The sequence below is a fragment of the Salmo salar genome, chromosome 15, assembly GCF_965601325.2.
Source record: "Salmo salar chromosome 15, fSalSal1, whole genome shotgun sequence".
NCBI classification, from domain to species: Eukaryota; Metazoa; Chordata; class Actinopteri; order Salmoniformes; family Salmonidae; genus Salmo; species Salmo salar.
In genome coordinates this window covers 113,473,620-113,487,853 of record NC_138305.1, presented here as the reverse complement: position 1 = coordinate 113,487,853, position 14,234 = coordinate 113,473,620, and the positions used below count along the sequence as shown (strand labels likewise).

The 14,234-nt window shown below is 41.9% G+C and overlaps 1 protein-coding gene across 1 annotated transcript in view; it reads right to left on the bottom strand.

Annotated features, from left to right (window-relative positions):
* Nucleotides 1-1,011: 1,011 nt before the first annotated feature.
* The window catches only part of tspan2b (tetraspanin 2b), a 36,865-nt gene continuing 23,642 nt past the window's right edge, over nucleotides 1,012-14,234 (bottom strand). Inside the window, exons 3-8 of the mRNA XM_014147593.3 lie at nucleotides 12,452-12,549; nucleotides 7,515-7,589; nucleotides 7,279-7,365; nucleotides 5,432-5,488; nucleotides 5,188-5,271; nucleotides 1,012-4,805 (exon numbers count right to left, since the gene is read on the bottom strand). Coding sequence (XP_014003068.1) covers nucleotides 4,740-4,805; nucleotides 5,188-5,271; nucleotides 5,432-5,488; nucleotides 7,279-7,365; nucleotides 7,515-7,589; nucleotides 12,452-12,549 — 467 coding nt within the window. The 3' untranslated portion in view covers nucleotides 1,012-4,739. The remainder of the gene's footprint in view (nucleotides 4,806-5,187; nucleotides 5,272-5,431; nucleotides 5,489-7,278; nucleotides 7,366-7,514; nucleotides 7,590-12,451; nucleotides 12,550-14,234) is intronic.

Sequence of the window (14,234 nt, the reverse complement as noted above, 5' to 3'; positions counted from 1 at the left end):
AGCCATGACATAATTTTCTGGAATTTTACAAGCTGTTTAAAGGCACAGTCAACTTAGTGTATGTAAACTTCTGACCCACTGGAATTGTGATAAAGTGAATTATAAGTGAAATAATCTGTCTGTAAACAATTGTTGGAAAAATGACTTGTGTCACGCACAAAGTAGATGTCCTAACCGACTTGCCAAAACTATAGTTTGTTAACAAGAACGGTTTTGGTTACTACATGATTCCATATGTGTTATTTCATAGTTTTGATGTCTTCACTATTATTGTACAATGTAGAAAACAGTAAAAAAATAAAATAAAATCCCATTATTGTGTAGGTGTTCTAAAACTTTAGACTGGTAGTGTAGTTGGAACTCTATGCCACATCAAGTAACTGATGCAAGTAAAAAATAGATTTAAATTAGATTAAAAACAGATAAAAATACACCTTATGGAACAGCGGGGACTGTGAAGAGACACACACACACACGTATTTTGTATTGTAGATCTGTGGTAGTGGTGGAGTAGGGGCAGTGTGTTGTGAAATCTGTGAATGTATTGTACTGTTTTTAAAATTGTATAGCTGCCTTAAATTTGGCATGACCCCAGGAAGAGTAGCTGCTAAACACAAAATACAAATACAGGTTTTCATTTTACGTCCTGCAACAACAGCATGATCAAATTAAGACACAGCATCTGTAATGCGGAATATGATGTGGAATAGGGTCTTCCCTGTGGCTCAGTTGGTAGAGCATGGCGTTTGCAACGCCAGCATGGTGTGTGCAACGCCAGGGTTGTGGGTTCGATTCCCACCGGGGGCCAGTACAAATTGTAAAAAAAAAACAAATGAATGAAATGTATGCATTCACTACTGTAAGTCGCTCTGGATAAGAGCGTCTGCTAAAATGTAAATGTAATGCCTGACTATCATGATTGAGATTGTGTCACATTCTGGTCAAACACTTTCAGAAAGGAACGCAGAGAGACGAAGAGAACGGAAGTAAGGGGACAAGGGGACAAGTGGGTAAAACGGTTTAAAAAAATGTTTATTATTAGTTGAACAGAACGTCCATCTTCCGGAATGCCATCTGAACTCAAATTACATCAGCCATTAAAATAAAAAATAAATTAAAACACACAAATCGCAAACAGCGAGTACAAAACAACTTTATTGTCCTTCACAGGGAGGAGTCTAGTGACCTTGGTATTAGGCTTGGGTGGTATACCTTATATACCGGGGTATTTGAAAATAACCGTTGGATTGTTTTTCAATAACGTTGAAAAAAATGTTTAGACTTTTTTAAATTTTTTTTTTAATGATTTTGAATATTTGTAGCTATTTTAAGTAAATACCTGCAGTCAGCTTGTGTAATACGTTAGAAGATAAAGAAGATCACATTTTACCAAACGTTTTCATTATGAAGTTAGTAGTCCCCGGCCACGGTAGTCCCCGGTCACGTGGTGTTTGTTTAGAAGCACACAATGACTAGAGACCGGGAGCCTTGTAAGTCACTCGCTGTTATTCAGCACACACCAGGTGATCTAGTTACAGTATGGAATTCACAACTAAACGTCGGCCAGCTAGATATCTAATAACTATTAAAAAGTTAACTGTCTACAATGTGCTAAAATGCTCTGCAGTTTTGCATTGGTTTGCTAATTTATTATCTCGTTAGCAATCTAGCTAAGTGCTTAGCTTCTTCCAAAATCAAGCTTCACTTGGTAGAAGCAAAGATGGGATGTCTGTCCTGCAATAGTTTAGGTCAGAGACTATAAAATGTTCGCAATGCGCACGTTAGCATTTTAATTAGTATTCTCTATGGGATTTTACATGTACCTGTTAGCATTGCTAACCTTCAGATTACAGGAGGTGGGGTTTTGAAAATAGCAGCCCTTGTGTTCAGTGCCGGTATTCCCGAATATTCCGGTATGACACAAGGTCGGTAAAAAAAAAAGGTACGACAATCTGGATACCGCACAAGCCTGCAGACGGTATTATTTTCAATACCGTTTATATAATAATTATTTTTGTGGTGGGTTGAGTGCTACGCAACTGCTTATAAATATTTATACCATGGCATTGTTGAATACTCGTCTCTGATTGGCTTGAAGTGCATTATTTCCCTATAAACGCACGATAGAATTCAAACGCTGTAGTTCATTCTTACATGTTCTAATAGTTGAGCTGCTTTTAAAAAGCAGAAGTCGAATTGAAAACATTACCAGCATTGTTGAATTGGATTTTCATAACGGCGAACTAGGACTGTTGGTTTGGTTAGTTAAAACTAGCAAGTCTGTGTGTTTGGTGACCAAGGCAACTTCTGTAACTATCTAGTAAACTTGCAAGCTACTTCAGTGGATGTTAAACACATTTCTAGCGGCAAAATGTGTTAATAAGTTATAGCCATTAAAGGGATATTCATCTCGGGGCTCGATGCGTTCTCTGGAAAATAATGCAACTCTGTGTGGAAGAGCAGTTTCACTCCGCTAGTGCGTCGTAGAACATACCTTCCACGTCGTTCATTATTTTCCATAAATTCCATAGCCCCTCGTTGATTATCCCTTACACGGTAAGTATAACTAAAAGAAACAGATTAAGTGTAAACTAAAAGAAATCTAAAATGTGTTAAATAAATGATCTCCAGCTCAGGGCTCCCAGCTTTGCGTTTGGTTTGCTAACTTGCTAGCTAAGTAAGCTATACGTTAAGATCAAGCTTCTTGGTTAGAGCAGAGAGCATTCTAGCCTGGGTGCCAGTCTCTTTAGCTAATCCACTCACTGTACTCCTGGCCGTCGCCAAAGAGACTGGTCTTTCTGCCATCTTCAAATATCAACATTTTATCATTAATGAGCTTCGAGGCAAACAGCGAAGTTGATCCTGATTCGATAACCCCTCCAATATATCCTCCAATCACAACAATTATTCAAAATATTGTAACTATCACCTGTTTTTTTTCTCTCCTCCTCCCCACAGAACACATCGGTATCCAGTTGCTAAGCAACCATTTTTGTTTGTTTGTCCAGACGAAACCGGTCTTGTCAAAAGTTTCTAGCTCACTTAAAAAATAAACTAAATAAATACTGCGATTCAAACCGAAAATAACGCTTTGAATTGAATTTAAACTTTAAAAAAAAAAAAATATGAAGAACTTACCTAGCTAACAGCTCAATGTTTTGATTATGACTTTGTTATTAATTATAATTCAATTTCGTCATGGAAAATATGAATAATGTTATTTCCAACAACCAATGAGCAACTCCGCCATAAATCCAGCTGCAGCGTTGAGATAGCCGATTGGCCAGTCTCTTTGGCGACGACATGGAGTGGAACGTTAGATAAAGACACCCAGACTAGAGATATTCAATCCCCTCCTGGATCAAGATCCCTTTTGGCCAATTTGTTTTGTAAGTCACAAATAAAAACATATATATTTTTTAAAATAGCGTCCCTTGTGTGCACTTCTGGTAACACTGTATACCAAGGTATGGTACAGAACCGGTACGTCCATCCGCCCAAACCATATAACTATTCCCCAGGTCGTTGCTGTAAATGAGAACGTGTTCTCAGTCAATTTACCATTAAAAAAACAACAACAATAAACATCTCTAATTAAATCTTAGCCCTTTTAGAATGCACTACTTTTGACCACAGCCGTATGGGCCCTGTTAAAAAGGTTGTGTAATATCAAGGAAATAGGGTGCCACTTGGGACTAAAAATGTACACTACCACCACTTCTACCAGGAGCGTCTGCCTCACAGAGCTGGCTGTCACAACGGCCACACTCCAGGCTAACTACACCGCAGACGCTTGCCAGATTTCACAACACTCGGATTGGTGTTTAACATATCAGCTAAAGCCACGTCACATGATACAGACAGCTAATGTCCGCCTGTGTAGTCAATGACGTGGCACACAACCATTGGTTGATGCAATGCAACGTTCGTAATGTAGTTGGACTGGAAGGCGACTAGAAAAACTGGAAAACAACCAATCACCTACAGATGTCTTTTAAAACCTTACAGTGGAATGTCTTGGAATCTAGTTGCCGGGCAGTTTAGATATTACTGCAAACTTTGCTTCTGGCCACTGATTAGTTGTTGTAATATGTTTGTTTTGTGTTAAAAAAAAAAAAAAATAGGCACGTGAAGAGAGAGTGCTGGCTGTGGAAAAAGCTTTGTCACAATGACTACAGGACGTACATAGAAGTGGGGATGTCAATGGGGTGGGAGGGGAGTACTGGAGGACCGGGGTTGGGCTGTTGGGGGGACTGGAGGACCGGGGTTGGGCTGTTGGGGGGGACTGGAGGACCGGGGTTGGGCTGTTGGGGGGGACTGGAGGACCGGGGTTGGGCTGTTGGGGGGACTGGAGGACCGGGGTTGGGCTGTTGGGGGGACTGGAGGACCGGGGTTGGGCTGTTGGGGGGACTGGAGGACCGGGGTTGGGCTGTTGGGGGGACTGGAGGACCGGGGTTGGGCTGTTGGGGGGACTGGAGGACCGGGGTTGGGCTGTTGGGGGGACTGGAGGACCGGGGTTGGGCTGTTGGGGGGACTGGAGGACCGGGGTTGGGCTGTTGGGGGGACTGGAGGACCGGGGTTGGGCTGTTGGGGGGACTGGAGGACCGGGGTTGGGCTGTTGGGGGGGACTGGAGGACCGGGGTTGGGCTGTTGGGGGGACTGGAGGACCGGGGTTGGGCTGTTGGGGGGACTGGAGGACCGGGGTTGGGCTGTTGGGGGGGACTGGAAGCTCTGCCTGGTTAGATGATCTCCCTGCTGTTGCGGATGGCACAGCACAACACCATACTGAAGACCATCCCTATAACCTAGAGAGAGAGAGAGAGAGAGAGAGAGAGAGAGAGATGTCAATAAAGTGTTGTCTTTCATACCAGGTCATGTGTCTTCTCAGTCAGGTTGACACTGGTCTACTACCGTCGCTTTAATGTATTGTTGTTCTGATTAATATTGTTGTTGTAGTTGCTGTTAATGCTAATCCCATATCCACTACTACTATTATTATTGATGCCTTATTGCTGTTGGTCTCACCATTGTTGTTATACATGTAAGTAATTCAAGTCAATAAAGTCTATTAAATTGAGAGAGAGAGAGACAGAGAGAGACAGAGAGAGAGAGACAGAGACAGAGAGAGAGAGAGACAGAGAGAGAGACAGAGAGAGAGAGACAGAGACTCCCCAGTCCTGTTCTCACCATGACTCCAGCGATGCCGATCCCCACGTAACCGATGATGTAGAGTTTACTGTTGAAGAACTCCTTGATGCCCGCCTCACAGTCCTACACACACACACCATGCACACACACACACACACACACACCATGCACACACACACACACGCGTTAGAAACAAAATAAAGATTTATATTAAAGTTCCAATCTTTTGCCCAAGTTAGCGATGATGGCTATCTAGGTAGTTATCTACTGTCATTAGTCCCACCTTGGTGTCAGCTGGGGCCTCAGGGCAGACGCTCTGGGACGTCCCACAACAGTTCAGCTACAGAGAGGGAGGGAGTGTGGATGTTACCGTGATTACAGATAGTCCTGAATGAATCGTGAATAACGACGAGTTACAGACACACAAATATCAAACCCCCAAGACATGCTAACCTCTCACCATTACAATAACAGAAGAGGTTAGCATTTTATATCATAAACCCTGAGACATGCTAACCTCTCACCATTACAATAACAGGGGAGGTTAGCATTTTATATCATACCCCCAAGACATGCTAACCTCTCACCATTATAATAACAGGGGAGGTTAGCATTTTATATCATAAACCCCAAGACATGCTAATCTCTCACCATTATAATAACAGGGGAGGTTAGCATTTTATATCATACCCCCAAGACATGCTAACCTCTCACCATTATAATAACAGGGGAGGTTAGCATTTTATATCATACCCCCAAGACATGCTAACCTCTCACCATTACAATAACAGGGGAGGTTAGCATTTTATATCATACCCCCAAGACATGCTAACCTCTCACCATTACAATAACAGGGGAGGTTAGCATTTTATATCATACCCCCAAGACATGCTAACCTCTCACCATTATAATAACAGGGGAGGTTAGCATTTTATATCATACCCCCAAGACATGCTAACCTCTCACCATTACAATAACAGGGGAGCTTAGCATACCTCCAAGACATGCTAACCTCTCACCATTACAATAACTGGGGAGCTTAGCATACCTCCAAGACATGCTAACCTCTCACCATTACAATAACAGGGGAGGTTAGCATTTTATATCATACCCCTAAGATATGCTAAACCCACCTGTTATTGTAATGGTGAGAGGTTAGCATGTCGTGGGGGTATTTTGTATTTATCTTTATTTAACTAGGCAAGTCAGTTAAGAACAAATTCTTATTTTACAATGGCGGCCTACCAGGGAACAGTGGGTTAACTGCCTTGTTCAGGGGGCAGAACACCAGATTTGTACCTTGTCAGCTCGGGGATTCGATCTTGCAACCTTTCAGTTACTAGTCCAACGCTCTAACCACTAGGCTACCTGCTGGTTACTAGTCCAACACTCTAACCACTAGGCTACCTGCCGCCCCTCCACTCTAACCACTAGGCTACCCTGCCGCTCCAAATGATATTTGTGCGTCTATAACTTTCTCACTCGTCATTATTCACAATTCATTCAGGGTAATCTGTAACCATGGCAGCATCCACATTAATGTAGAAGTGTTTAGAAACATATTCTATTCTTATTTACAATAAAAGTAAATTCAAAATGACACAATACATTATTTACCATGAATTTCTATTGGACACAATATAATCTGAAAACACAACCAAAACAAACAGCAAATGCATCCAACAAGTTTATAGAGTCACATGTTTGATGTAGTCATTGTGTAATAGGAATATGGGACCAAATACTACACTTTTGACTACTTTTATACACATGCAAGTGAATTTGGCCCAATACTTTTGGTCCACTAAAATGGGGGGGGGGGGACTAAGTACAGAAATGCTGTAATTTCGAAATGATTCATCAGATATGGATGGAGTGAAATCTGCCAGTCTGCACTTTAACCTCGTAGTCATCGTTTATTTTTAAAATCCAAAGTGCTGGACAACAGAGCCAAAAATAACAAAATGTCACACTGTCCCAATGATTATGGAGGGCGCTGTAAATCGGTAGTTCTACTAGAGTGTTGTATCATTGAAATCAACAAGAAATCTTATGCGATGCATCTTTCATCGTATTGTTTTCATGCATAGTGTTTTTCACCAGGTAAAACGGTAGCGGTAATGTACTTACAACTTCATGGTAGGAGTTTTGTATCATTGTGTTGTTGTTGTTGCCGTTGTAGGATTTGATGTAATAGTTCTGGACATCTTCGATTATCTGTGAGAATAAGAATCAAAACAAAACCATTAAAATAAAATAATCATTATATTCTGACAGGTGACGTCTGATTGGTCATCTGAAGTAAGACAATTACCACCAGTTGTGGTAAGGTAACGTGGTGGAGTGGTGTGGTGCATTATGGGTACCTTGTCTTTGTTCAAGAAGCCAAACACACCAGCAGCAACCTCTGCGCCGAAGATTATCAGCAGGCAGGCAAAGAACTGAAACACAAAGACAGGTTAGAGTGGACCGTTTCCATGGTTTCTGATCTGGAACACAAAGACGGGTTAGAGTGGACCGTTTCCATGGTTTCTGATCTGGAACACAAAGACGGGTTAGAGTGGACTGTTTCCATGGTTTCTGATCTGGAACACAAAGACGGGTTAGAGTGGACCGTTTCCATGGTTTCTGATCTGGAACACAAAGACGGGTTAGAGTGGACCGTTTCCATGGTTTCTGATCTGGAACACAAAGACGGGTTAGAGTGGACCGTTTCCATGGTTTCTGATCTGGAACACAGGTTAGAGTGGACCGTTTCCATGGTTTCTGATCTGGAACACAAAGACGGGTTAGAGTGGACCGTTTCCATGGTTTCTGATCTGGCTTTATCTTGAGCTCTTGGGAGCAGATGATTAGGTAACACTGTATTTTAAAAAAGCTACACATACTAGCCACTAATTTGTAGTTTATCAGTGTGTATATATATAAGTAGCTTATAAAGGCCTTTAATAAGTCTCATGAACCATATACCGTAATTTCCGGACTATTAAGCGCACTTGAATATAAGCCGCACCCACTGAATTTAAAAAAGTATTATTTTGAACATAAATAAGCCGCACATGTCTATAAGCCGCAGGTGCCTACCGGTACATTGAAACAAATGAACTTTACACAGGCTTTAACGAAACACGGCTTGTAACAAAAAATAAAAAATTAGCAGTAAGCTTTAGTTGTCTTTTTGCACTGAGTCAATTCCTCACGCTGCTGTTTCCAACGTCTTATCATCGACTCAATAAGACCAAGCTCCCGTGCAGCAGCTCTATTTCCTTTTCCAACAGCCAGATCAATCGCCTTCAACTTGAAAGCTGCGTCATATGCATTTCTCCGTGTCTTTGCCATGATGAGGGTGACAAAATGACTACCGTAATCAGAATGATGGGAAGTTTGAGAGCGCTTGATTTAATCTAAACAGTAAACAAAAAAAGTTGTTTGACCTTAACCCGTTCGGCAATTTCATTGGTCTAATGAAAGCTTCATGCCGCCCAAAAAACTGAGCACGTCACAGAATGTGTTTTTTTGGAGGAGAAAAAATTGAAAGCGGGAAAAATCCATATATTAGCCGCGTCATTGTTTAAGCCGCGAGGTTCAAAGCCTGGGAAAAAAGTTGCGGCTTATAGTCCGGAATTTACGGTACATATTTTTTATTGTTCTCTGTTTTTTAGCTTATAAAGGCCTTTAGTGAGTCTCATGAACCATATACTAGGCCTTAATTAAGTGATTTCTTATTGAAACATTGTAAGTTATCCGAGTTTGACATGAATGTTGGCTGTATGGAGAGGTATGCCCCTTACTGTCCAATAAGGTCACATTTGGACAGTTTGGTGGAAATATGGTCACACTTCAGAATAGGGAGCACATAGAGGTACCAATCCCTTCATTAGTCCCATATTGAGGTACCTGTCCCTTAATTAGTCCCATATTGAGGTACCTGTCCCTTAATTAGTCCCATATTGAGGTACCTGTCCCTTAATTAGTCCCATATTGAGGTACCTGTCCCTTAATTAGTCCCATATTGAGGTACCTATCCCTTAATTAGTCCCATATTGAGGTACCTATCCCCTTAATTAGTCCCATATTGAGGTACCTATCCCCTTAATTAGTCCCATATTGAGGTACCTATCCCCTTAATTAGTCCCATATTGAGGTACCTATCCCTTAATTAGTCCCATATTGAGGTACCTATCCCTTAAATAGGTCCCATATTGCGGTAACTATCCCTTAATTAGTTCCACATTGAGGTACCTATCCCTTAATTAGTTCCACATTGAGGTACCTATCCCTTAATTAGTCCCATATTGAGGTACCTATCCCCTTAATTAGTCCCATATTGAGGTACCTATCCCTTAATTAGTCCCATATTGAGGTACCTATCCCTTAAATAGGTCCCATATTGCGGTAACTATCCCTTAATTAGTTCCACATTGAGGTACCTATCCCGTATTAGTCCCATATTGTCACGTCCTGACCAGCAGAGGGAGTAATTGTATTAGTGTTTGGTCAGGACGTGGCAGAAGGGTATTTGTTTTGTGTGGTTCGGGGTGGTGGTTTGTTTAGTAGGGTATTTGATTTGTGCATTCCGGGGGGTTTTGGGTTATGTTCTATGTTTGTATTTCTATGTTCTTTCTAGTTCTTTGTATTTCTATGTCTAGGTAATTGGGTGTTGGACTCTCAATTGGAGGCAGGTGTTTTTAGTTGCCTCTGATTGAGAGTCCTATATATGGGTGTGTGTTTTGTAGTTTGTGGGAGATTGTTCCATGTATAGCTTATGGCCTTACAGGACTGTTTATTCATCGTTGTGTTTATTTTAGTTTTTCCTTCTTTCCTTATTAATAAAAGAAGATGAGTGCACATATTCCTGCTGCGTTTTGGTCCACTTTATCCAACGACAACCGTTACACATATTGAGGTACCTGTCCCTTAATTAGGTCCCATATTGAGGTACCTGTCCCTTAATTAGGTCCCATATTGAGGTACCTGTCCCTTAATTAGGTCCCATATTGAGGTACCTGTCCCTTAATTAGGTCCCATATTGAGGTACCAATCCCTTAAATTAGTCCCATATTGAGGTACCTGTCCCTTAATTAGTCCCATATTGAGGTACCTGTCCCTTAATTAGGTCCCATATTGAAGTACCTGTCCCTTAATTAGGTCCCATATTGAGGTACCTGTCCCTTAATTAGTCCCATATTGAGGTACCTGTCCCTTAATTAGGTCCCATATTGAGGTACCTATCCCTTAATTAGTCCCATATTGAGGTACCTGTCCCTTAATTAGTCCCATATTGAGGTACCTGTCCCTTAATTAGGTCCCATATTGAGGTACCAATCCCTTAATTAGTCCCATATTGAGGTACCTGTCCCTTAATTAGTCCCATATTGAGGTACCTGTCCCTTAATTAGTCCCATATTGAGGTACCTGTCCCTTAATTAGGTCCCATATTGAGGTACCAATCCCTTAATTAGTCCCATATTGAGGTACCTGTCCCTTAATTAGTCCCATATTGAGGTACCTGTCCCTTAATTAGTCCCATATTGAGGTACCTGTCCCTTAATTAGTCCCATATTGAGGTACCTGTCCCTCAATTAGTCCCATATTGAGGTACCTGTCCCTCAATTAGTCCCATATTGAGGTACCTGTCCCTCAATTAGTCCCATATTGAGGTACCTATCCCTTAATTAGTCCCATATTGAGGTACCAATCCCTTAATTAGGTCCCATATTGAGGTACCTATCCCTGAGAGTTCTTCTTGTGTAACTTGCTCTTTATTAACATGCCTTTATTATAGCGAATAACCAGGTTATTAGGGATTGGCCTGTTATACATGACTCATAATGTTGGAATAAGAAATCACTTAGTTAAGGCTTAATATATGGCTAATGAGACCAGTGGTATAAAGTACTTAAGTAAAAAAAAATACTATACAGTACAACTTAAGTCGTTTTTTGGGGTATCTGAACTTTACTATTTATATTTGACAACTTTTACTTCACTAGATTCCTAAAGAAAATAATGTACTTTTTTACTCCATACATTTTCCCTGACACCCAAAAGTACTCGTTACATTTTGAATGTTTAGCAGGACAGGAAAATGGTTCAATTTACAGACTTATCAAGAGAACATCCCTGGTCATCCCTACTGCCTCTGATCTGGAGGACTCACTAAACAGAGAACATCCCTGGTCATCCCTACTGCCTCTGATCTGGAGGACTCACTAAACAGAGAACATCCCTGATCATCCCTACTGCCTCTGATCTGGAGGACTCACTAAACAGAGAACATCCCTGGTCATCCCTACTGCCTCTGATCTGGAGGACTCACTAAACAGAGAACATCCCTGATCATCCCTACTGCCTCTGATCTGGAGGACTCACTAAACAGAGAACATCCCTGGTCATCCCTACTGCCTCTGATCTGGAGGACTCACTAAACAGAGAACATCCCTGATCATCCCTACTGCCTCTGATCTGGAGGACTCACTAAACAGAGAACATCCCTGGTCATCCCTACTGCCTCTGATCTGGAGGACTCACTAAACAGAGAACATCCCTGTCTCCCTACTGCCTCTGATCTGGAGGACTCACTAAACAGAGATCCCTACTGCCTCTGATCTGGAGGACTCACTAAACAGAGAACATCCCTGGTCATCCCTACTACCTCTGATCTGGAGGACTCACTAAACAGAGAACATCCCTGGTCATCCCTACTGCCTCTGATCTGGAGGACTCACTAAACAGAGAACATCCCTGGTCCTCCCTACTGCCTCTGATCTGGAGGACTCACTAAACACAAATGCTTTGTTTGTAAATGATGTCAGAGTGTTGGAGTGTTCCCCTGGCTATCCATCAATAATAATAATAATAATAATAATAATAATAATAATAATAATAACAACAACAACAACAACAACATTGTGCCGTCTGGTTTGCTTAATATAAAGGAAGTTTAAACGGTTTATACTTTTACTTTTGATACTTAAGTATATTTAAAACCAAATACTTTTAGACTTTTACTCAAGTAGTATTTTACTGGGTGACTTTCACTTTTACTTGAGTAATTTTCTTTTAAGGTATCTTTACTTTTACTACAGTATGACAATTGAGTACTTTTTCCACCACTGAATGAGACCTAGGAAAAGGCCAATAAGCTACTTATAAGCACACTGATGAAGTACAAATTAGTGGCTAATATGTGTACCTTTAAAAATACAGTGTTACTGAAGATTCTGAGTTCGGTCAAGATCTGACTAATTAGCTAGCTAGCTCGGTTGTGTTTTCTGTCCCTCTGGGAAGTGTGTCAACTCACCGAACCCAGCAGACACTGGGACTCTCTTATGGCTCCGCAGCAGCCAAAAAATCCCACCAACATCACTAGACTGCCCGCTATGATCAGGATATACACACCTAGAGGGAGGAGAGGAGAGAGACAGAGAGAGAGAGACAGAGACAGAGACAGAGAGAGAGACAGAGAGACAGAGAGAGAGACACAGAGACAGAGAGAGAGACACAGAGACAGAGAGACAGAGACAGAGAGAGAGAGGACAGAGAGAGAGAGACAGAGAAACAGAGAGAGAGACAGAGAAACAGAGAGAGAGAGAGACAGTGAAACAGAGAGAGAGAGAGACAGTGAAACAGAGAGAGAGAGAGACAGTGAAACAGAGAGAGAGAGAGAGTGAAACAGAGAGAGAGAGAGAAACAGAGAGAGAGACAGAGAAACAGAGAGAGAGAGAGACAGAGAAACAGAGAGAGAGAGAGACAGAGAAACAGAGAGAGAGACAGAGAAACAGAGAGAGAGAGAGACAGAGAAACAGAGAGAGAGAGACAGAGAAACAGAGAGAGAGAGAGACAGAGAAACAGAGAGAGAGACAGAGAAACAGAGAGAGAGACAGAGAAACAGAGAGAGAGACAGAGAAACAGAGAGAGAGACAGAGAAACAGAGAGAGAGACAGAGAAACAGAGAGAGACAGAGAGAGAGACAGAGAAACAGAGAGAGAGAGAGAGACAGAGAGACAGGAAAACAATCAGATGGAAGACTATTCAGTATATTATAAATTCAGCCAGACTGTTGCAGTTTCCAGGAGCACCAGCAAAGGGCAGCATTAGACCGTAACACTACTATTAACCAGACCATGTGTGAGAGAACTTTACAAGCTGGACATCATCTGTCGAACTGGACTAAACACAACAGACATAATGCAGTGACCAGCAGGAGAGTCTGGACCATAACTGTGGACTAAAACAGACATAATGCAGTGACCAGCAGGAGAGTCAGGACCATAAAGCTTTGGTCCCATGTTTCATGAGCTGAAATCACAAATCCCAGTGCAGTAGTATCGAACAATACACACAAAAGTAAAATAAATATATAAATATTATATAGAGCAATGTCTGAGTGGCATTGACTAAAATACAGTAGAAACCAGTATAGACATATGAAATGAGTAAAGCAGTATGTAAACATTATTAAAGTGACTAGTGTTCCATTTATTAAAGTGGCCAGTGATTTCAAGTCTATTGACACAGGGCAGCAGCCTCTCGGTGTTAGTGATGGCTGTTTACCAGTCTGATGGCCTGGAGATAGACGCTGTTTATCAGTCTGATGGTCTGGAGATAGAAGCTGTTTAACAGTCTGATGGCCTGGAGATAGAAGCTGTTTAACAGTCTGATGGCCTGGAGATAGAAGCTGTTTACCAGTCTGATGGTCTGGAGATAGAAGCTGTTTATCAGTCTGATGGCCTGGAGATAGAAGCTGTTTATCAGTCTGATGGCCTGGAGATAGAAGCTGTTTTTCAGTCTCTCGGTTCCAGCTTTGATACACCTGTACTGACCTCGCCTTCTGGATGATAGCGGGGTGAACAGGAAGTGGCTCGGGTGGTTGTTGTCCTTGATGATCTTTTTGGCCTTCCTGTGACATCGGGTGGTGTAGGTGTCCTGGAGGGCAGGTAGTTTGCCCCCGGTGATGCGTTGTGCAGACCTCACTACCCTCTGGAGAGCCTTACGGTTGTGCGCAGAGCAGCTGCCGTACCAGGTGGTGATACAGCCCGACAGGATGCTCTCGATTGTGCATCTGTAGAAGTTTGTGAGGGTCT